At 39.9% G+C, this 22905-nt stretch overlaps 1 protein-coding gene across 1 annotated transcript in view; it reads left to right on the top strand.

The window, feature by feature from the left end:
• The window catches only part of C7 (complement C7), a 69690-nt gene that overhangs the window by 18171 nt on the left and 28614 nt on the right, over window positions 1-22905 (top strand). Inside the window, exons 7-9 of the mRNA XM_056112126.1 lie at window positions 17393-17563; window positions 18244-18487; window positions 22051-22164. Coding sequence (XP_055968101.1) covers window positions 17393-17563; window positions 18244-18487; window positions 22051-22164 — 529 coding nt within the window. The remainder of the gene's footprint in view (window positions 1-17392; window positions 17564-18243; window positions 18488-22050; window positions 22165-22905) is intronic.

The following is a 22905-nucleotide window of genomic DNA, read 5'->3' on the forward strand; positions in this document are numbered from 1 at the left end:
ATATCTTTCCATTTTCTCAAGTCCTCTTTTATTTGCTGAATTAGTGTTTTGTAGTTTTCTTTGTACAGGTCCTTTACTTCCTTAGTTAAACTGATTCCTAGGTACTTGATTTTCTGGGGTACAATTATGAACGGGATTGTTTTTTTCATGTTGCTTTCTTCTCTCTTATTGTTTGCGTATAGGAAAGCCATGGACCTTTGGGTATTGATTTTATAGCCTGCAACTTTACTGTACAAGTCTATTGTTTCTAGGAGTTTCTTGGTGGAGGTTATAGGGTTCTCTAAATATAGTATCTTATCATCTGCCAATAGTGAGATCTTGATTTCTTCCTTTCCTACCTGAATGCCCTTAATATCTTTTTCTTGCCTAACCGCTATTGCAAGTACTTCCAGTACTATATTGAACATCAGTGAAGAGAGTGGGAATCCTTGTCTCCTCCCTGATCTTAGAGAGAAGGCTCTCAGTTTTTCCCCATTGAGGATGATGCTTGCTGTAGGCTTGTGGTAGATGGCTTTAACTATATTGAGGAAAGTCCCCTCTATACCCATTTTGGCAAGGGTTTTCATCATAAATGGGTGCTGGATCTTGTCAAATGCTTTCTCTGCATCTATTGATATGATCATAAGCTTTTTATCTTTTCTTTTGTTGATATGATGGATTATGTTGATTGATTTCTGAATGTTAAATCATCCTTGCATCCCTGGGATGAATCCCACTTGGTCATGGTGTATGATCTTTTGATGAGTTGTTTTATTCTATTTGCTAATAGTTTGTTGCGTATCTTTGCATCTGTGTTCATCAGGGATATCTGCCTGTAATTCTCTTTCTTTATGGTATCTCTGTCTGCTTTTGGTATCAGGGTGATATTTGCTTCGTAGAAACTGTTTGGAAGTGTTTTTGATATTTCAATTTCATGGAAAATCTTAAAGAGGATTGGGAGTAAGTCCTCTTGAAAGATTTGTAAGAATTTACTAGTGAATTCATCTGGGCCAGCACTTTTGTTTTGGGGAAACTTTTTATTACCATTTCAATTTCATTGATGGTGATAGGTCTGTTGAGGTATTCCAGGTCTTCTTGGTACAGCCTTGGGAGTCTATAGGAATCTAGGAATTTATCCATTTCCTTGAGATTTTCATGTTCCGTGGCCTAAAGCTTCTCAAAGTACTCCCTGACGATCCTTTGAATTTCTGTAGTTTCTGTTGTAATGACTCCCTTTTCATTTCTGATTCCGTTTATTAGGGTTTTCTCTCTTCCTTTATTTATGAGTTTTGCTAGAGGCTTATCAGTCTTGTTTATTTTCTCAAAGGACCAGTTCTTGGTTTCATTGATCTTTCTGATTGTTTTTTGGGTTTCCATCTTGTTAATCTCTGCACTGAGTTTTATTATTTCCTTCCTCCTGTTCGTGTTGGGCTCCTTTTGTTGGTCCTTCTCCAAGCTCTTAAGCTGTGAGGTTAGGTTGCTTTTGTGGGCTCACTCCTCCTTCCTGAGGAATGCTTGTAGAGCTATAAACTTTCCTCTTAACACAGCTTTTGCTGTGTCCCTTAAGTTTTGGTAACTCGTGTCCTCATTTTCATTCATTTCTTGGAATCTTTTGATTTCCTTTCTAAGCCACTCATTGTCCAATAGTAAACTGTTTAATTTCCAGGTGATTTAATTTTCTGTTTTTGTGTGTGATTTACTTCTAATTTCAGCACATTATGGTCTGAGAAGATTGTTGATACAATCTCTATCTTCTTAATTTTATGGAGGTATGTTTTGTGGCTCAGCATGTGGTTTATCTTGCAGAATGTTCTATGCACGCTTGAGAAGAATGTGTATTCAGCTTTTTGAGGATGAAGTGTCCTGTATATATATACTAAGCCCCTTTCTTCCATTTTTTCCCTCAGATGAAGTATGTCCTTGCTAAGCTTGAGTCTGGTTGATCTATCAAGAAGTGATAAAGCCGTGTTGAAGTCTCCCACTAGTATTGTGTTGTTATCAATGTCTTTCTACAAGTCTATGAGTAGTTATTTTAAGTACTTTGCTGGTCCCTCATTAGGTGCATATACATTTAGTATTGTAAGTTCTTCCTGTTGTACAGATCTCTTGATCAATAAGAAATGGCCTTCACTGTGTCTTATGACCTTCTTCAGTCTGAAATCAATGTGGTCTGATACTATGATGGCTACCCCAGCTTTTTTATGGGGACTGTTTTCCTGTAGGATTGTTTTCCAGACTTTGACTCTGAGCCTGTGTTTGCTTTGACTATTGAAATGTGTTTCTTGGAGGCAGCAGAATGTTGGGTTTAATTTTCTAATCCATTCTGCCACTCTGTGCCTTTTGATTGGTGCGTTTAGCCCATTGGCATTGAGAGAGATTATTGTTATGGGGTTTTGTCCCATTTTTCTGTTGAAATTTGGTGTATTTGAGGTGCCTGTCTTATCTTAAAGTAGCCAATTTAGTTGTTCTTATAACCATGGTTTTGAGTCTATGAAGTTCCTGAGCTGTTGTTTGTCTGTGAAACTGTGTGTTGTTCCTTCTGTTATGAATGAGAGTCTTGCTGGGCAAAGTATGTTTGGTGAGGCATTCATTTCATTGAATTTTTTCACTATATCTCACCACTGTTTTCGGGCCACGAGGGTTTCATCAGAAAAATGAGCTGTGAATCTTAAGGATGCTCCTTCATAGGAAATTTCTTTCTTTGATCTTGCTGCTTTCAGAATTTTGTCTCTATCTAAGGTCTTGGTCATTTTGATCAGGATGTGTCTTGGCGTATTTTTTTTCGGATTTCTTCTAGCTGGTACCCTTCGGGCCTCCTAAATGTAGTCACATGTTTTCTTCAGCTCGCTCTGGAAATGTTGTAGCAATGATGTCTTTGACAGTTTCTTCTTCATCATGGTTTTCTTCCTGTACCTCTGGGACTCCAATAATTCTTATGTTACCCTTCTTGGCTTCATCACAATCTTCTCTTGCCATCTGTTCCCGAATTGTGAGTCTCTTTTTTATTTTCTGCTCTTTTCTGAAGAGTCTCTGGACTTCATCTTCGAGCTCACTGATTCTGTCCTCAGCAGCTGTTACTCTGCTGCTGAGGCCTTCACTGAGTTTTTCAATTTGCCTACCAGGTTTTTACAGGTCTGACATTTTCATTTGCATTTTCCTCATTTCTACCTTCAAATCCTCTTGTCTTTTAGTGGCATTGCTTTCCATTGTTTCTTTTAGCTCTCTAAGCATCCTCAGTAGCTCCCTTCTAAATTCCTTGTCAGAGAAGTTGTCTATCACTTCATTACTATTGGTGTTTTCTGGGCTAGCCTCTTCAATAAGAAAGCTTGGTGAGCTTTTGTGTTGCTTTACAATTGTGACCAGTGTGGTTTAGACCTTCATGCTCACTCTTACTATTCTGCTTGAGATGCAGAATAAATTGAGATGGGATTAATGAATTATTGGCTAATGTGTTTCTGGTGGTTAAGCTAACCTAGTGAAAGTTCCATCTAAGAAGGTAACTTATGGCTCCTATGGGATATGCAATGGGAGAATAACTCGTGGCTGCATTAGTGGCCGCGGCTTTGGGAAGGGATCCTGGCACTGGGTGGGTACCTGGTGAATGAGGAGAGAGTGCTTGCAGCGGTTTAGCTTTGTTTTTGTGCAGTGTCCCTCAATTCCCGTTGTCCCCTGCTGACGAAGGGTGAAAACTGGCTGTTCTCAGGGGATCTAGTTGGCCGTGCAGGCCTGGAGAGGGGCCCTGGTGCTGGGTGGGTACCTGGTGAATGAGCGATTGTGATTTTCTTAGGCCTGTTTTTCTTTGACATTTATATAAATAAATCATATTGTGAATATTATTCTCTTTTTAATTTTCACTTAAATTTATGGTCTTGAAATTTATTGGTGTGATAGGATGACATTTTAATCACTGTTTTCAGTTTTTTTTTTTCCACACAGAAGTGCCTTGAACATTCTTGTTCACTAATTTCATGAAAATGAGCTAGATTTTCTCTAGGGCATATTGTTGGAAGTAATTACTCCCATGTAGATCATGTATATCTTATTGCTTATGTTTCCAAAATGGATGCATCATTTGTACCATAATCAGAATCAATGAAGAAGTCTGTGTTTCAGTTCTTGTCAATATAGATAGGTATTGTCTCACTTGCACATTTTTTTTATGGTCTTGGGCCTTTTCTGGCTCTAGGTTTCTGCATCTTGCATGCTGATACTATCGCACACACGTCTGAACTTAGCCTGTTCCTGCATTTCAACACGAAGTGTGTTCACACAAAACAATTTTGTCTCTAAAGGACCATTACTGAAGATCTAACTGAAGTATAAACTGAGATTTTCTCTTGCAACAGAACACTGGAATCTTCATTTAAAATGCTATAATGACCTTAAAGTGAAACTCCTGCTCCTATTATATGTTAGTCTCTTTCTTGCTCTCCTCTTCCTTGAATTCCTTCTTTCTTCTCAGCTACAGAAACTCAAAATGCAGTGCTCCCTACCTATTATTCTAAACTTGTAAACCAAAACCATTATGCTCAGAGAGAAGGGTCAATTTATTTTCTTTTTTGAAGTTATATACAAAAAACTTAGTTGTTATAAGTAATTTTATTGCATTAATTTTTTGAGCAGTTTTGCTAATGTCTATTCATCTCTCCGTGCCTGCAACCATCTCCTCCCTTTTCTTATAACTGAGTAGCATTCATTGTGTGTATATATCTACAATTCACTTACTCATCTGACAATGGGCATTTGGGTTGTTCATTTAATATTTTGATGAGGTTTTGGTGACCATAGGCAGAGCCAGGGATTGAATTCCAGTGCATGAGAGGCAAGTAAACCTTGGCTGTTGTAAGTAGCACTACAAATAGCATAGGTATGTGCATTTATATATTTTTGAGTAAATATTTTTATATTTTATATATTTATAAATATATAAAATGAGCTTAGGTCTGCGCATTTATATACAGTGAGCATAGGTCTGTTCATTAATATATTTTTGTGTTTTTGATGTAGCCTCCTAGACGTGGAATCACTGGGTCATCTGGTAGTCCTACTTTTAATCTTTGAGATACCTCCAAACTGTTTTCCATAGAGGTTAAACCAATGGACTTCCCACGGAGAGTCAAGGAGGGCTTGTTTTTCACCATATCCCAGCCAGTACTGGTAGCTTCAAGGGTTTGGTATGGATCATACTTGCTGGTTCTAGGTAATATCTCATCGTTGATTTTTTTTTCAGAAAGGCCTTTTGTTTCTTTTTTTAAAAATTAATTAATTTGTTTTGAATACCCATCCCTCCACCAGTGACCATTTCCCACCACCACAGATCCCAGTATCCCTTCCACCCCCCCATCCCCCCATCCCACCCTGCCTGTGTGGCAGGGCATTCCCTTTTGTTCTCTCTCTCCTATTGGGTGTTGTGGTTTGTATAAGAGTTAAGCCTGATTTTCAGGGAGAAACGTTGGATGATTTACTTTCCATTGATCACTTTGTATATAGGGAGATGTCGTGTGGTCGCATAAGCTGCGTAAGCGTAAGCGGTCACGCGGTTTGGAGTAAAAGTCCTGGTTCCCGCATACTCGAGCTATGCTTGTAGAGGCTCATGGTCACCGGGGTTCCATCTGGAGGAGGCGGGATGTGGCACCTACCCCATCTGGGACTTGCCAGTGATCTTGGCTCTTTTTGGGACCTGGAGCATTCTCCGGGAGCTGTGGAGCTGCCCAACGGCCTTTCTTCTCTGTGGCTGTGTGCTGTAAAGATGGCACTGGGGGGCGGGTTATGGGCATGACTTCTGGAATCAGAGGTTACCTGGGAGCTGGGGTGGTCCTGGCAGTTTGGAGTAAAAGTACAAGTCCTGGTTCCCGCACACTCGAGCTATTACTGTAGAGCTCATGGTCACTGGGGTTCCATCTGGAGGAGGCGAGGTCTTTTGTTTCTTAAGATTAACTCTCTCCAGGATTGCCCTGCCACAAAGGGGGGGATGGGGGGATGGGGGTGGGGGGGATATTATCCATGGTGGTGGAAAATGGGCACTGGTGGAGGGGTGGGTATCTGATCATTGTATAATCAAACCCAAGCACAAAAAATTGTAAATCTACAACTGTACCTCATGGTGTTTCAGTAATAAAAAAAAAATTAAAAAAAAATTAACTCTCTCCAGAAAAAACAGTTGATTATAAATTGTAAATGTGAAATAGGTCAAGTTGTAACTGAATAAATTATATTTAGAAGTTATTGAAATTATGAAAATGGAAAGTGGAACTGATCTGAAAAATAATTGTAGCTGAAGATTTTTGAATGAATATTTATTGTGGGGTCTGGATATAGTCAATTTTTATAGGTTTGATCCTTACAACATCTCTAGCTGAAAATTTTACTGTTTATTATTGTTCACTATTTTATTTTTACTACTTTTATATGTAGAGATCAAGAGAACTTCAACTGTTTTGGGCTAAATACTGACAGCAGGTAGGACGTTTGCCTTGCACGTGGCCAACACGGCCGACCCAAGTTCGAGTCCTCCGCCCCTCTCGGAGAGCCTGGCAAGCTACTGAGAGTATCCCGCCTGCACGGCAAAGCCTGGCAAGCTCCCCGTGACGTATTTGATATGCCAAACACAGTAACAAGTCTTACAGTGTTACTGGGCCCGCTTGAGCAAATCGATGAACAACGGGAGGGCAGTGACAGTGACAGTGACTGAATTAATCAGCAGCAACATTTTCATTCAGTCTGTCAGAATTTATAATTTTTAATTTTTTAAATATAATTAACTCTCCTGCTATATTTCATTTACTTTTTCTAAATTCCATACGGCAAATAATATGCATTGTAATTTAACCTTTGGTCAGGAAAAAAACCCAAGATAGGCATTTGTATGTAGAGTTTTTTTTCCTATTTGTAGGAAGACATATTGATAATTCTTTCATAAATTAAAAGGGGGATTTCATGCATATATATGTGTATGTGGATCAACTTAAAAACTCATAAGGCAGAGAAAACAATAAGGAAGAATGTTTCCGATAGAGTTGGAAGGTAAACATGCTGAAAGTCTGTACCTTCTGAAGGGAATAATTTAATAACAATAATTCTGATATTAATTTTTTTCAACACGGCTTGGCTTTTGGATTGACATCTGAAATGCCTTTCTAATCACCAAGTTTGAAGGTGTTTGTCAGAAGTAGATGGAAATTATAGCCTGTTACTGAGTGAAGTATTAGGGATGTTTTGAGGATCCAGCCTGAGAGACAGGAGGTAGAAGACAATAAGCAGTTTGTCAGGCTTTGAAGACTAAACTCAGTCTTCACACATTGTGTAGATAGGATACAATATGCTAAACTCAGTGGTGAATATGCAGGTGGTGAATATTAACTCCCCCCCAAAAACCCCACAAAACCCCCAGCATCGTTAGTTCATGGAAAAGCTAAATTTGAACAGACACATAACTGGGATCTCTAGATGATGAGACCTAGAGCTATCCCATGACAATTCAGATTCGTGAGCATTTGGTCGTGCTGGAATTGCAGTTGTAAAATATACATTGCTTGTAGAAGAGTGAGAAGCTGGGAGTCAAATTTATGAAGAAAGTTGATGATGATAAAATGAATGGTTTGGCATTTATTCAAAATCCTCATGATTGAAATTTTGAATTCTGCCAATAAAATGACTTGTATTTGGTTCTGTGAGAATGCTTCTTGAAGTTTCAGTGAAGATGTGTAAGATAAAAAGGAAATGTAATTCAAGATATTCAGGGAACAGAAGCATCTAGGGTTGATTGAGCATTGTGCCAATTCAAATGGGGATGATGACAACCGTGATGATTTTCTGTGGTGCTGGAGAATGAACTCAGGTCCTCTAAATGCACAGCAGGTACTGCACCACTAGGCCACATCTCTGGCCTCAATTCAGATTACTCTTAAGTCCATTTCCTGAAAGGTGACACTTACCTTAATTAATAATAAAACTATTAGTAATAGACATAAAACAGAATCTCTTTTAAAATCTGTTTTGTTTCGTACTTATTGAGTCAGCCATCTATTTGGATTCCTTGCACATTCTGTTTTCTCATATCTTTTATACCACAAGAATGGCTTTGAAATATAAGCACATTTCTCCCCCTTGGCCACTTTGTTCATACCCTCTGCTTAGTTTGGCCTGGGAGATGGTTGAAAGATAGTGTACTTATTCTCAGCATGTAACGAGTTGCAGATGGTGATGAGTAAAGATTAGGGTAGAGAAAATTAATAAACTCCTGTATCCATCTGTATTTTGTCTTGATGTACTGCATTATGTATTTTTTGAACAGAAATGAGATTCCCATATGCATATCATTTTTAACAAATAATTATATGATTTGCTGTCTCTTCTAATGTTATAATTCTAGAAATTGGAGATTTCCAAATCTACTGTATTAAGAGAAATAATTTGCATGTTGATTAAAAGCAGCTCACGCAGAATTAGAATGCTTTATGTACCAAGTAGTGTTTTAAGTATTTATTTTTTTATTTTTTTGCCACACTGGCCATGCTCAGGAGATACTGTGGGTTCAGTGCTCTGGGGATAACTCCCATCGGTGCTTGGGGTACCTAGAAAAACCAGGTATCAAACCTGGGCCTCCTGTTCTCCAGTCTGTGTAGCTATTTCTTAACTGTGTTTAGATTTTTTTTCCTATGTGATAATCTAAGAAATTTTCACCAATCTTTATATAGATGAGGTAACTGAGACAAAGAAATGAAACTGAAAAAGAAACTGAGACAAAGAAATGCTAATTACTCACAATCAGGGAGGTGGTAGATGAGAAACCCAAGAACTGTGATTGTAAGAACCCTTTGGTGTCTGATGCTTTGGTGAGGTTAGAATGTGTGTGTATATACTGTGCAGCACGATTCAGCCTAGGAAAAAAAGTGAAGCTGTGGGAGAGAAAACAATTTAAGTTATTTGGAGAAGTTGGAGGAAGTGTTGGAGGGACAAAAGAAAATTTAGACAAGAGGACGCACACCTTTGGAGGAAAGGAAGAGACGAATGATAGTGAGCTTGTAGATTTGTTATCGGGGAGTTGAAGGAGTTTCTCTTTGATAGTGGCAGTGTTAATAAAGAAAGTGGTTAAGGATATCTGAGGCTGAAGGAAATAATAGGATTGACAATTATGCTATGTACAAAACTTTTGAAATAGCCTTTAAACTAGTTGTTTGGCCTCTCCTGGTGGTGCTAATGGGTTTTTACTCTGCTGATGCTAGGGATTGAAACAGTCTGCCATGTCTAAGGCAAGTGCCCTAACTGCTGTATCATCTCTCTGGACCCTGAAATCAGTTTTGTGAGAAGAATTTAAGGTGCTTCTTTATAGGACTGGACAAACTTCCCAGCACACAGCACTGAGTATGGCACTTAGGGCACTTATGCTTATGGTTTCCCTCTACTGGATTAAGAAAGGTCAAAATCATACAGCAATCAATTGACTTTTTTGAATTTGTTTTCTGATAATTCCATTTGCATAGTTAATTTTTAACATAGGCATAAAAAAGACATATACTGTTTTTTGATATTTTTCTAAATATCTTCTTGTCTTTTTCTTTTCCTTAGCATATACTTGTTTGCATGATTGTAGCAAACAAGATTATTATATATCTGTTTATAATTTAAAGTATCTATTTTGTTTTCATAAAGCCTCATTTAAAAGGGCTGCCTAGTATGCTGTCATTTTCTTTTTAGTTTTGATGTAAAGTATACCATATTCTTCATTTTAACTTTTCTTGTGCCTTTTTGGGCTTTATCTCAAACACATGTGTTATGGATATAAAATAAAAACAAATGCTTGTGGAAGGAAATGTACCACTGCGATTATTTATATAGAGCAGATATTGTGAGAGGAGATTATTTTATTTTATTTTTTTATTTAAATTTTTTTTATTGTGTCACTGTGAGATAAACCATTACAAAGCTGTTCATAATTGGGTTTTGGTCATGTCATGTTCCAAAACCAGTTCCTCCACCAGTGTACATTTCCTAGCACTGATTCCCACTCCCCAGGTTCTCTGCCCCACCAATTCTTACTCCTCCTCCTCCTCCTCCTCCTCCTCCTCCACCTCCTCCTCCTCCTCCTCCTCCTCCGCCTCAAGAGGAGATTATTTTACATGTTTTGTTTTATTCTCATGGTATTTAACTTTTTCAAAGAATTATTGCCTGTGATTTTAAAACAATTAAATATTTACATAAAGATTCAGATTCAGCTCTTTAAAAAATATCTAGTTGTCAAATGAGAATCTAAAATTACATATGGTGGTTGATGGTTCTAAGTGTTCCTTTTGTTTCTATTTTTTTAATTTATTTTTTGAAATGTCTTATTTTGAAACTATGAAAAGAGAGAAAAATGGGGCTGAAGTGATAGTACAGCAGGTAGAGTGCTTGTCTTGCACACAAGACCACCAAGTTCGATCCTCAGCATCCCATATGGTACCCCAGACCTCACCAGGAGTAATTAAAATTGCTACAGAGAGGGAGAGAGAAAGAGAGAGAGAAAAAGAGAGAGAGAGAGAGAGAGAGAGAGAGAGAGAGAGAGAGAGAGAGGGGAGAGAGAGGTGGGGGGAGAGATCTGGAATACTTTTAGAGCTAAGGTGTGTCCCACTTTTGGGAAAAATTATCTCCAAGCATTGTTCGGGGTGGTGCTTGGAGTGACATGTTGTGCTTGAGCTAGAACCTGGGCTTCCTGCACGCGTGAGCTCCAGTTCTATTGCCTCTCTTCCCAGCCCATGTGAGTTTTTACTTTTTTTGACTCTCTTCCTTTTACTGGATGTTTCTAATATTTATAATGTTTGTCAGCTCCCTGTGAATACCATATTTTGGTATTTAGTAGAGGATAAAGTAAAGGCTAAGTAAATTATTGTCTTTTCTATGAATGCCAGAGCTATCATTTTTGTTAGCCATGTATAACAATCCTGTTGTCTTTCTTTTTTTGCCTTTTGGGTCACACCCAGCGATGCACAGGGATTACTTCTGGCTCTGCACTCAGGAATCACTCCTGTCGGTGCTCAGGGGACCATATGGGACGCTGGGGATCGAACCCGGATTGGCAAACGCCAATGCTATTGCTCCAGCCCCAATCCTGTTGTCTTTTAAACAATTCTTTTATGATGATTTTCTTCTACTATATAGAACAGAGGAAAAAAAGTACAATTTTAAGATTTGTTCAAATCAAGTAGAAAGTTAAATTCTTTACTGTGTCCTTCTGTTTTTTTTAATTTAAATATTTATTTATTTATTAATTATAGAATCACCGTGAAGTACAGTTACAGGCTTACAAACTTTCGTGTTTGAATTTCAGTCATACAATGATTGAGTACCCATCCCTCCACCAGTGCCCATTTCCCACCACCAATGATCCCAGCATCCCTCCCACCACCCCCACCCCGCCTCTGTGGCAGGGCATTCCCTCTTGCTCTCTCTCTTTTTGGGTGTTGTGGTTTGCAATAGAGGTATTGAGTGGCCATCATGTTTATAGTCTATAGTCTATTTTCAGCCTGCATCTCTCATCCCTAGTGGGTTCTCCTAGCACCCTTTACTTGGTGGTCCCTTCTATATCTGAGCTGCCTTTTCCTCCAGCATGTGAGGCTGGCTTCTAAGCTGTGGAGTGATCCTTCTGGTACTTATCTCTACTATTCTTGGGCGTTGGTCTCCCATTCTGTAAATTTATTTCCACAAATGAGTGCAATCTTTCTATGTCTGTCTCTCTCTTTCTCACTCATTTCATTTAACATGATACTCTCCATGTTGATCCACCTATATAAAAATTTCATTACTTCATCTTTTCTATACTGTGTCCTTCTGACATAAATCCATCCTATAAAAATACTATATTACATAAATAGCCTAAACTTCCTTAAAGATCTAATTATTTTTACCTGTTTTCCTCTCTTAGATGAGAGTTAAGCAAACATTTTGTAGTTCTCTATTAGTATATCTTTGTTAAGCTGCTCACTTGTGTGCTAAATGTTGAATTTTTTTTTCCAAATTTTACTTTATTAAGGCACCGTGATTTATAAAGTTATTCAAATTTGGGTTTTAGACATACAATGTTCCATCACTAATTCTGTCACCAATGTCAATTTCCCTCCACTGGCACTCCCAGGTTCCTGTCCTATGCCCCATCCAACACCCCTGCTTCACCCCAAGACGGCCATCTTGACAGAAGCCTTTTAAAATTTGATTACTACCATTCAGTCCCTGTATTGCAAACCATAATGAGCAAAAGGAATTGGGTGGAAGAGTTGGGTGGGGGAGAGATAGATAGATAGATAGATAGATATAGATAGATAGATAGATAGATAGATAGAGAGAGAGCGTCTGCCACAGAGGCAGACTGGGTGGGGGCGAGGGTGGAAGGAGGGAAACTGGGAACATTGGTTGTGGGAAATGTACACTAGTGAAGGGATGGGTGTTGGAACATTGTATGACTGAAAACCAATCATGAGCAACTTTGTGACTGTATTTCATGATGATTTAATTAAAAAAATGAATTTGGTTGTTAAAGTTTGGGTCTCAGGATTTCAGTTTTGTTGACTCTTGGTTTGGATATTTAACTCTATCATTTCTTAACACCAATGATGTACCTTGCTCCTGCTCCTGTTACTTCTCACCTGCCTCCTGTTAAATGAAAGAGTGAAGAAGAAGAAAGATTAACAGAGGATGATATCACTTATATGTGGTGTTTCAAGTAACTAGAGGGGAAAATCTAATGGTTTAAGAGGATGCCTAAATCAACCTTGGTCCCAAAGTATAAGGAAGAGAAGGAAAAGTTGAATTTATTTATTTATTTATTTATTTTGCTTTTTGGGTCACACCCGGTGATGCACAGGGATTACTCCTGCCTCTGCACTCAGGAGTTACTCCTGGCGGTGCTCAGGGCACCATATGAGAAGCTGGGAATCGAACCCGGGTTGGCCGTGTGCAAGGCAAATGCCCTACCCACTGTGCTATCTCTCCAGTCCCAGGAAATGTTTAATAAAAAAAAGGAATGTAGCACTGTAGCACTGTCCTCCCGTTGTTCATCGAGTTGCTCAAGCGGGCCCAGTAACGGCTCCATTTTGAGACTTGTTGTTACTATGTTTGGCATATTGAATATGTCATGGGTAGCTTGCCAGGCTTTGCCCCGCGGGTGAGATACTCTCAGTAGCTTGCCGAGATCTCTGAGAGGGGTGGAGGAATCAAACTCGGCTGGGCTGGCTGAGTGCAAGGCAAACACCCTACTTCTGTGCTATCGCTCTAACCCATAAAAAGGAATATGTTTATTCATTTTTAAAAAAATTATCAGAAATTTAATATTTTATCCTGAAAGGCAGCATTAAAATTAATAGCAATGCTAATTATACAGTTTATCCCTTTCTGTCAAGATACTCTACAAGTAAGTGTAAATAAGATTACAGTATTTATTTAAATGTGGGAAGACAGACTTTATTTATTCAATCATTCATCCAGTTTTTAGCATCAGTGCTTCCCCCTTCTCCCCTCCACCTCCAAACAACAGTATACCAGGCATGGAAAATACAGAAGTGAAAAAGCTATAATGAACACAATGCCTGCCTTTGCAGAACTCATGGATTAATAAGAGATTAAAAAATAATTTTCAAGAATACTGTCTTTACATTCTTGACTCTAGCAGATCTATGTAACATAACCAGAGTATGTAAGCATAGTAATATAAAAACAGATTTTGAATAAAATTATAGGTTTTGACTTATTTTTGTTTGTTTGTTTTTGGACCACACCTGGTTCTGGGCTCAGGGCTCACTCCTGGTGGTGCTCAGGGGCTCATATGTGGTCCTGGGGATGGAACCGGTATCAGACACATGCAAGACACATGTTACCCAGGAAATATCTCTCTTTCTCTCTTTTTTAAATTAATTAATTTATATTTCAATTTTCCCTGTACATTTAATATATACATTATGATTTACAAAGTTGTTCTTGATGATTTGTTGCAGACATTCAATGTTCCAACACCACCATTACATCTTCCCACTACCATTGTCTCCAATTTTCCCAACCACCCCTTAATCGATTGCCTCAAGCAGGCACCAATAATGTCTCCTTCTTCCTAGCCCTGAGATTTTAATAGAGCCATATTCAATGCTCTTTCAGGGTTAGGAGAATGAGACCCATCATTGTTACTGGTATTTGGCATATTGAGTATGACACGGGAAGTTTGTCAGACTCTGCTGTGCGGGCAGGATACTTTCGGCAGCCTGCCAGGTTCTCCAAAGTAAGAACGAGATAGAAAGATGTCCTGTGGCTGTAAGTGCGGCTGCACGCTTCAGTGAGCTAGGTTTTATAGTCTCTGGGTCTTGGCCATTGATGGGACCAACCTGGCACTGGCAGCAGCTGGTGGATGTGACGCCAGCCTACAGGAAGATGGGGGATCTGGGTGGAGAAGGCCCAATCCCGATCTGAGCAAGCTTGGAGATCTCAGCCCTGGGACCCGCATGCCTGGGTTCCTCTGCTGGTTCCTTCATGCATGAGGCTTGTCCAGACGTGTGGAGAGTGGTCTCAGCATGGCTGTGGCTGGTTCTGGAGTCTTTGGCTGCTGGGGCACTACTCGGGGTGGGGGTGGGAGGGAAACTCAACCCGCCCCCCTCCAAGGGACCTTTGTGAGGACAGCCAGGCATGGGGGCAGGAGACTCCGCCAGGTCCTCAATAATTTATTTAATATTGCTTGTTATCAATAATTTGCTAAGAGAATGATTAAAAAATATTTCCTTAGCAGAAAATTAGTGAAGTGTTTCTCACCTTGAAGATACTAAGTTCATATATAAGAAATAACTAAGATGTTGTTACAGGTTAAGCCTTCTGTCTTTATACATACATTTTTTTCTTTCTTTTTTCTTTTTATAATGTAGGAGCACTGTTATTTATTCAGCATTTGATAAGCTGATTGAATTGGGCATGAACTCCACATTATTTTTCCCCCTTTTTAATTTTTTTTAATTTTCTAAGTTAGTTCACAATGTTTTATTACACTCAATATTCAAACATCAATCCCACCACCATAACACTTTCCCACCACCAAATTCAGGTTTTTTCCATCCCAAACCCCAATCCCTGTCCCAAAAAACAACTGAAATAATATATTTCGTATTGTCTGTTATGAAGAATTCCTGAACATGCTTACATAAAAGGGCTGGAGCGATAGCACAGCGGTAGGGCGTTTGCCTTGCACGCAGCCAACATGGCCGACCCAAGTTCGATTCCTCCGCTCCTCTCGGAGAGCCCGGCAAGCTACCGAGAGTATCTCTCCCACTAGGCAGAGCCTGGCAAGCTCCCCGTGACGTATTCGATATGCCAAACACAGTAACAACAAAGTCTCCAATGGAGACATTACTGGGCCCGCTCGAGCAAAAAATCGAGCTTACATAAAAGTGTTCATATAGGAAACTGTGAAAATTGTTCTTTTTTGGCAGAAGCCATTAAGACATTCTAAGCCACTAAGGATACTAACATGTTGTTAAAATTTGGGTGATGTGAACTTTGGTATATATAACTGAAAAAATGTGTATATGGATATTCTATATATATTTCCCTCTGTGATTTGTTGCCTACTATATGAACTCCATCAATTGTGCTGTGGTAATTATGGAGAATGGGTAGGAGTGTTTTATTATGTGTTGGGGGGCCGCTTTTGTTCCAGGAATACGTTTACTCATACATGAAGTTTGGCCCGAGCACGTGGGAGCAGCCTTGAGCGTGGTGGCTGTTGGGTTGTGGAGGATTTTGTCTGCTGGAACTGGGTCCCATGGGGCGGGAAGGGTTCTCACCCACCCCGCTCTGGGGCACCCCATGTGAAACAGCCTGGCACGGAGTCCGGTGACATGGTTATGGACCTCATGTTCTGTTCCCTTTTGGGAGAAGCAGCCATGTGATCTGGACGGTGGCTGATAGTGAGATTATCTGGCACTGGTAGGAGGTGGCTTTGGGCATGACCCCTGGGTCACCGGAGACTAGGGAAAGCAGGCAGAGGATCTCCGCTCCCCATTCCGTTGAGCTCAGAGTCCAAGATCACAAAGTTCCAAATTACCTAGGCAGCCTGCCAGGTTCTCCAAAGTAAGAACTTGTGCATGAGGCTCAGCCTGAGTGCGTGGGGAGCGGCCTTGAGCGTGGTGGCGATTGGGTTGTGGAGGTTTTTGGTTGCCAGAGCTGGGTTCCTTTGGGCAGGGAGGGCTCTCACGTGCCCCTCTCTGGGGCGCCCTGGTGAAAACAGCCTGGCACAGAGTCAGGACATTTTGTGGCACTCTCTTTTGGTAGTTTTAGTTTATAGTCCCTGTATCTTGGCTGTTGAGAGTACATGGCACTGGGGACAGTTTGTGGGTGTGACTGCCAAGCTACCGGAAAACCAGGGACCTGTGGGGAGGAGGCCCAGTCCTGATCCAAGCGGCCTGAAGCTCTTAGTCATGGGTGCCTGTATACTTCTGCACTACAGGCCCTAACTGAGTCTTTTGATCTCTTTCGAGATTTATGGGTCTCTGAAATAAGGCCAATAAATGGGCTTATATATCTGAGCCGGATGTGGTTTGTGGGTGTGTCTCCCACATACCTAACTTTTGGCCATTTAATTTCTTGGTAAACTTGGCCCCAGTTGTTGAGGTATTGTCAAAGGCACAGCAGCAATTTTGGGGTATCTGGAAGTTTGAAGGCACCATCAGACTGCTGATACATTCGCCCCACAGGTACGGGTTTACCTGCTGGCAGCACCATATCCCCTGTCTTTTTATTTTGTTAATTGAGATTGGTTCCTTTTTATGTTACATCCCATCCAATCTGGTGTGCTATGAATCTGGTTTATCAGTGTTGTAGAGAGAATTCACTCTCCAGGAAGTCCAGAATTTTTAACAAATTGATACAACTGGAGTTAGATTTTTAATTTGATGGTGGCTTTGGGTGACTTAGCCTTGCACAGTGTCTTAGAGAATCTCTGGAACGTGTTGATCTCTTTTGAGATTTATTTATGAGTCTCTGGATTATAAGCAGTAAATGAGTTTAAATGGTGCTGAAAGTACTTCATGAATGTGACTGCAGAGACTTCTGGAAGTACAGGGAGATGGGGACAGATAACCCATTCCACTTTGTGATAGACTGGAGATTTCAGTCACAATAAAAAGGACAATTTTTGTACCCACATCTTGTGACTTAGTTGGCATTACCATTATTGATATTATATTTCTTCTAAACAAAAGCTAGTTGGAGAATGAACTATATTTCTTGTACTCAGACAAGCCTGGTTTTAATAAGTCCCAGTTGTTTTCTGTGAAGGAAACACTTTGTCTTTTGGAAAAAATTACATAAAGATATAATCAGTTTTTGTATTAATGAAACCATGATTAGATTCTCAGTTATATCCAAACTCTTAATTTAGTCATAGCAAAATTCTTCATTTTCTTTATAGGTGAAAATAAATAATGATTTTAATTATGAATTTTACAACAGTACTTGGTCTTATGTAAAAGAAACATCAATACATCAGACGTCATCTCAGAGTAAAAAGTCCTTCTTTGGATCTTCAAAATCTTCTTCATCTAGATATTTTTCAGGAAGATTTGAAGCTCATAGGCAAAAGGTTAGTAAAAATATTAGTAAACTTTTCTTTATTTCACTGATTTATTTCTGGCAAGCTACCCATGATTTATTTCTAACATTAATCAAAACGATCAGCTTTCATTTTAAAAAAAAGCAGAATAGTTCCTCTTTCAAAGAGAACTTTCTTTGCATGCAGCCAATCTGGGGTTTGATCCCCAGTACTCTGTATGGTCCCTAGAACCCTTCCAGCAATGATTCCTGAGTCCAGAGCCAGAAGTAATACCTGAGCATGCCGAGTATGACCTTTAGAAGACAATTCTTTTTAAAAATATATTTATTTGTACTTTTTATTTTTTATTAAATAATTCTTATTTGAAGACATTTAAAAACAAACATTACATTAAAATATTCCAGTTAAAATTGTCCTAATTTTATAATGTATATTTGAGTCCTTTTTTGTAGTTGAGGAACACATAGTAACACATGGTCTTGGGGATTTAAAGATCATCTGTAAATGGAATTACCATGTAATAACTCAGAAATGATTCCTTTTTAGGATTCAAACATTTCTGAATTGCTTCAGTGGGATGGATCCAAAAGACACTTCTGTATGCATCAAAAATAAAAATTTCTATAGTCTGGATTAATTGGAGGTGTTCTCTGATGGTGACATTGAGCAGAGGACTATTACCATTGCTTTTATATCTCTTCTTTCCACAGAGTTACCAACTGATGGTTGTTCAGAACACTGTTGAAGTGGCTCAGTTTATCAATAACAATCCAGAATTTTTGCAACTTTCAGAATCATTCTGGAAGGAACTCTCCTACCTTCCCTCTCTGTATGACTACAGTGCCTACCGAAGACTGATTGACCAGTATGGGACACATTATCTGCAGTCTGGGTCCTTAGGAGGAGAATACCAAGTTCTATTTTATATGGACTCAGAAAAATTCAAAGAACATGGTAGAGTACTAAATAATTGTTATATGAAACAATACAGGGATTTCAATGGGGGAAATAATGTCTTGTTAAACCACTGAACTTTAAAATATGGCAAATTGAGTGCTGCAATGAACAAACAAGTGCAGATGTCACTTCGACTATACTTTTTTGCCTTTCTGGGATATATTCCCAGGAGTGGTATAGCTGGGTCAAATGGGAGCTCAATTTCTAATTTTTTGAGGATCGTCCATGCTGTTTTCCAAAAGGGCTGAACCAGTCTGCATTCCCACCAGCAGTGAAGGAGAGTCCCTTTCTCGCCACATCTGCGCCAACACTGGTTGCTTTTGGTCTTTTGGATGTGGGCCAGTCTCTGTGGTGTAAAATTATATCTCATTGTTGTTTTGATCTGCATCTCCCTGATGATTAATGATGTAGAGCATTTTCTCATATGCCTTTTAGCCATTCGGATTTCTTCTTTGAGGAAGTTTCTGTTCATTTCGTTGCCTCATTTTTTGATGGGGTTGGTTGTTTTCTTCATTGCAGCACTCTTTACAATAGCCAGAATCTGGAAAAAACCTGAGTGCCCGAGAACAGATGACTGGTTAAAGAAACTTTGGTACATCTACACAATGGAGTACTATGCAGCTGTTAGAAAAGATGGTAAAGGTAAAAGGTAAAGGCCCTCCCGTTGATCATCGATTTGCTCTAGCGGGCCCAATAACATCTCCATTGGAGACTTTGTTGTTACTGTGTCTGGCATATCGAATACTCTCGGTAGCTTGCTGGGCTCTCCGAGAGGGGCGGAGGAATCGAACTCGGGTTGGCCATGTTGGCCGCGTGCAAGGCAAACGCCCTACCCGCTGTGCTATCACTCCAGCCCACACGGACTCAACACGGGAAACCTCACCTGGCCCGGACACGGACAGGATTGAGAGATTGATAGCTCTTTCTCGATTCCGTGGGTGGTGGTGCATGGCCGTTCTTAGTTGGTGGAGCAATTTGTCTGGTTAATTCCGATAACGAACGAGAAAAGATGAAGTCATGAAATTCAGATACAAATGTACTAATGGAAAGTATCATGCTAAGCGAAATGAAAGAAATGAAAGAAAGGGACAGACATAGAAAGATTGCATTCATCTGGGGAACAAAAAGTAACAAAATAGGAGACTACACCCAAGAATAGCTGAGATAAGTACCAGGAGGATTACTCCATGGCTTTGAGGACAGCTGCACACGCTAGGGGAAAAGGGAGCTCAGATAGAGAAGGGAGCACCAAATAAAGGGTGTTGGGAGGTTCCTCTCAGGATGCAAAATGCGTGATGAGAGTAGACTATAGACCGAACAAGATTGCCACTCAATGTCTCTTTTGCAAACCACAACACTCAAAAGGAGAGAGAACAAAAGGGAATACCCTGCCACAGAGGTAGGGTGGAATGGGGGGATGGGGGGTGGGAAGGATACTGGGACTGGTGGTGGTGGAGAATGGGCACTGGTGGAGAGATGGGCATTTGATCATTGTATAATTGAAATCTAAGCACAAAAATTTGTAAGTCTACAACTGTACCCCATGGTGTTTCACTAATAAAAACTTAAGGACAAAATATGGCAAATAGAGATTAAATAGCAAAGGAGTAAAAAATGGCAGAACTCCATTAGACTAATTAAAATCTTTCAAGTTTTAAGAGACCGGAGCGATAGCACAGCGGGTAGGGCGTCTGCCTTGCACGCAGCCAACATGGCCGACCCGAGTTCGATTCCTCCGCCCCTCTCGGAGAGCCCGGCAAGCTACCGAGAGTAGTCGATATGCCAGACACAGTAACAACAAAGTCTCCAATGGAGACGTTACTGGGCCCGCTCGAGCAAATTGATGATCAACGGGAGGGCCTTTACTTTTACTTACTCTTTTGGAAGTAAATTAAAACGTGAATTAGCCATTATCATTATTGGCTATTTCTAAAATGTGGCTCATTTAGAATTTTAGGATACTTTAAAAAGTTTTTCTATTAAATAATATTCCTCTAGGAAAGCAGATGAGGAATTTACTTGTATTAAGCAAATAAGAATAAAGAAGTACTTTATTCACCTCTGCTCTTTAAAATGTTTTCTGTTTCTCAGATTAAATAATATTGCTCAAGAAAAGCATATGAGGAATTTACTTCTATTAAAGAAGTGAAGAATACAATAGAGAACCATTTTAGTCACCTCTGTTCTTTACTACTCTCTTGCTGAAAAACATCTGCTCTTGATATCAGTCACTTTCTTGTTACCAGTAATTGTATGAAAGAATAGTTTAAATTCATTGAATTTCTTCTTGAGAACAGGTGAGTTTTAGAGTTGAGGAACGAGGGAGAGGGCCACCTGGTTCCTTTCAGTGCAGTGGAGACTCAGTGCTATACAAGGCTCCTCTAAGTGCATGGAGACTGTAAGGAGGTCTACCTGGCTCCCAAATGAGCATAGCCTACGTCTCTAGCCTAGAGACTAGAGCAACATCTCTAGATTGTTGCTTCTAGAGTGGCAGGATTTTGCTAGTATGGAGGCGCACCTCTGAGTTCATGTTTTGTGGACATCCCAGTGTAGACCCTGATGCAGGAAGGGAGAGAATAATGTTTTACTACTTTGCCTCTTCCTCAGAGACTCTGGGCCCAGGTTCACTGATGGTTCAAGTCAAGTGTCCTCCTTCTCAGCTTGGTCCTATAAGGATACCCACCAACCTCTCCATTCCAAATCACCTCTCAGAGTGCCTCTCTTTGTCAAAGCTCTCTTGCATATAACCTTAGAGAAGAGGAAGTCTTCTCAGCTAAGATTCAGAGGACAATTCGTAGTCTTACCTTGTGGGGGGAACTACAACATATTTCTGTGTTTCCATTGGTCCTACATTCTACCGATAAAGTATTTGTGGGTGGGGAAGCACACCCGAGAGTGCTCAGGACTTCCTCCTGGCTTTGCACTCAGGGATCACTCTTGGAGGTGCTCGGGGAACAATATAGGAAGCCGGAGATAGAACCTGGCTTGACTGTGTGCAAGACAAGCACCCTACCTGCCCTACTATCAGTCTGCCCCCTAGACAAGCACACGCACCCTACCTGTCTTCCCTGTTAACATCCTTAAAGGGAGAATTGAAGCTCTTAGAAATTCTTTACTGTAGCACTAGAACTCAGGTTTTGAAGTCTCCATTAGGCAGACTGAAGTTCGTAGCACACCTATCTTTATATATTTGCTTTATGCCTGAGAAACTGACTATGGATGGATGAAATATCTCCGCTGCACTGTTTAAGGCAGAAATTGTCCTGACTCTTCTCTTACATCAAAGCTAACAGAAGCTAACATTTGCTCAGTGATCTAAATGTAAATTTTCCAGCCTTGGTGCTTCTCTCTTCAATTATACGCATGTGTCTATTCCTTTGTTTAATTACAAAGGTCCTGCAACCTTTCCTCTAGTCATTGATCCTGGGGGAGCACTCAAAAATGTATGTATCTTATTGTTCTTGATTAGCAGGAAACCTCTTCTCCCCACTCACACCTGGCTGCTCATAGCAGGTTTTCAACAAAAGCTGAAATTAAACATGTTTCAAATTTCTTCCCAGGTCTGAGTGCAGAAGATAAACAGAAATGTACCTCTTCACGGTCCAGCTTTTTATTTTATGGATCAAAGAGACAGAATTGCGAGTGGCTGAAAGATGCCTTAAAAGAAGCTTCAGGTGAATAAGAGTGACTGCTTGGAGGCTTAGTCTCTGTCCCCTTTCCTGGTGATTCATTACTAGTGTTCAAGGGCTGCATTGGCATTCTATTGTTATTTTTATTGCTTATTTCTTCCTGGGACTTCTCTTCCATTTGTCATTGCAGAGAGATATGTGGGTTTGGAAGTTCAGAGTGGTATTGTCTCTGCACTGAAAAAATAATCCTTCTTGTATGTTACCTTTCTTTGTGTCCATAGTGAAGAAGCTAGAAAAGGGACACCTTCAGGCAAAGGTTCAAGTTTTGCTCAGTGACACAGGTGTTCCATATTCATATTCCTTGGTGGTGATAGAGAAGGTGGTAAAGGGGACAAGCTAGTCTTTGTGTGAGGAACGGAAAGGAAAGGAGATTTGGTTGTGCCTGAGACGCCTTCTTGAAGAATTGGAATTTCTTCCTGTTGACAGAAGCATACTAATAAAGAATTTAATGCAGGGAAAGATGAGAGGGGAAATGATTGAGTCCAAACAAAGCAGTGAAAATAGAGGAAGGACTGAGAAAGAATCTGAGAAACAGGAACCGGAAAAGATTAGAAATATGGAAGGTATGGAAGGTAAAGGAGAAGTCAACAGAGAGATGTGCTAGAGAGACGATGACCGAGAGGAAGATGAAGATTCTTTTGAATTCCTAAAGCTCAATTGGCTGAACATGAAAAGACTTTTAATTTTATTTAAATAATTATTTATTTTTGGGGGCCATGCCTGGTG

Source organism: Sorex fumeus, unplaced genomic scaffold (genome assembly GCF_029834395.1).
Source record: "Sorex fumeus unplaced genomic scaffold, SorFum_2.1 ptg000015l, whole genome shotgun sequence".
NCBI classification, from domain to species: Eukaryota; Metazoa; Chordata; class Mammalia; order Eulipotyphla; family Soricidae; genus Sorex; species Sorex fumeus.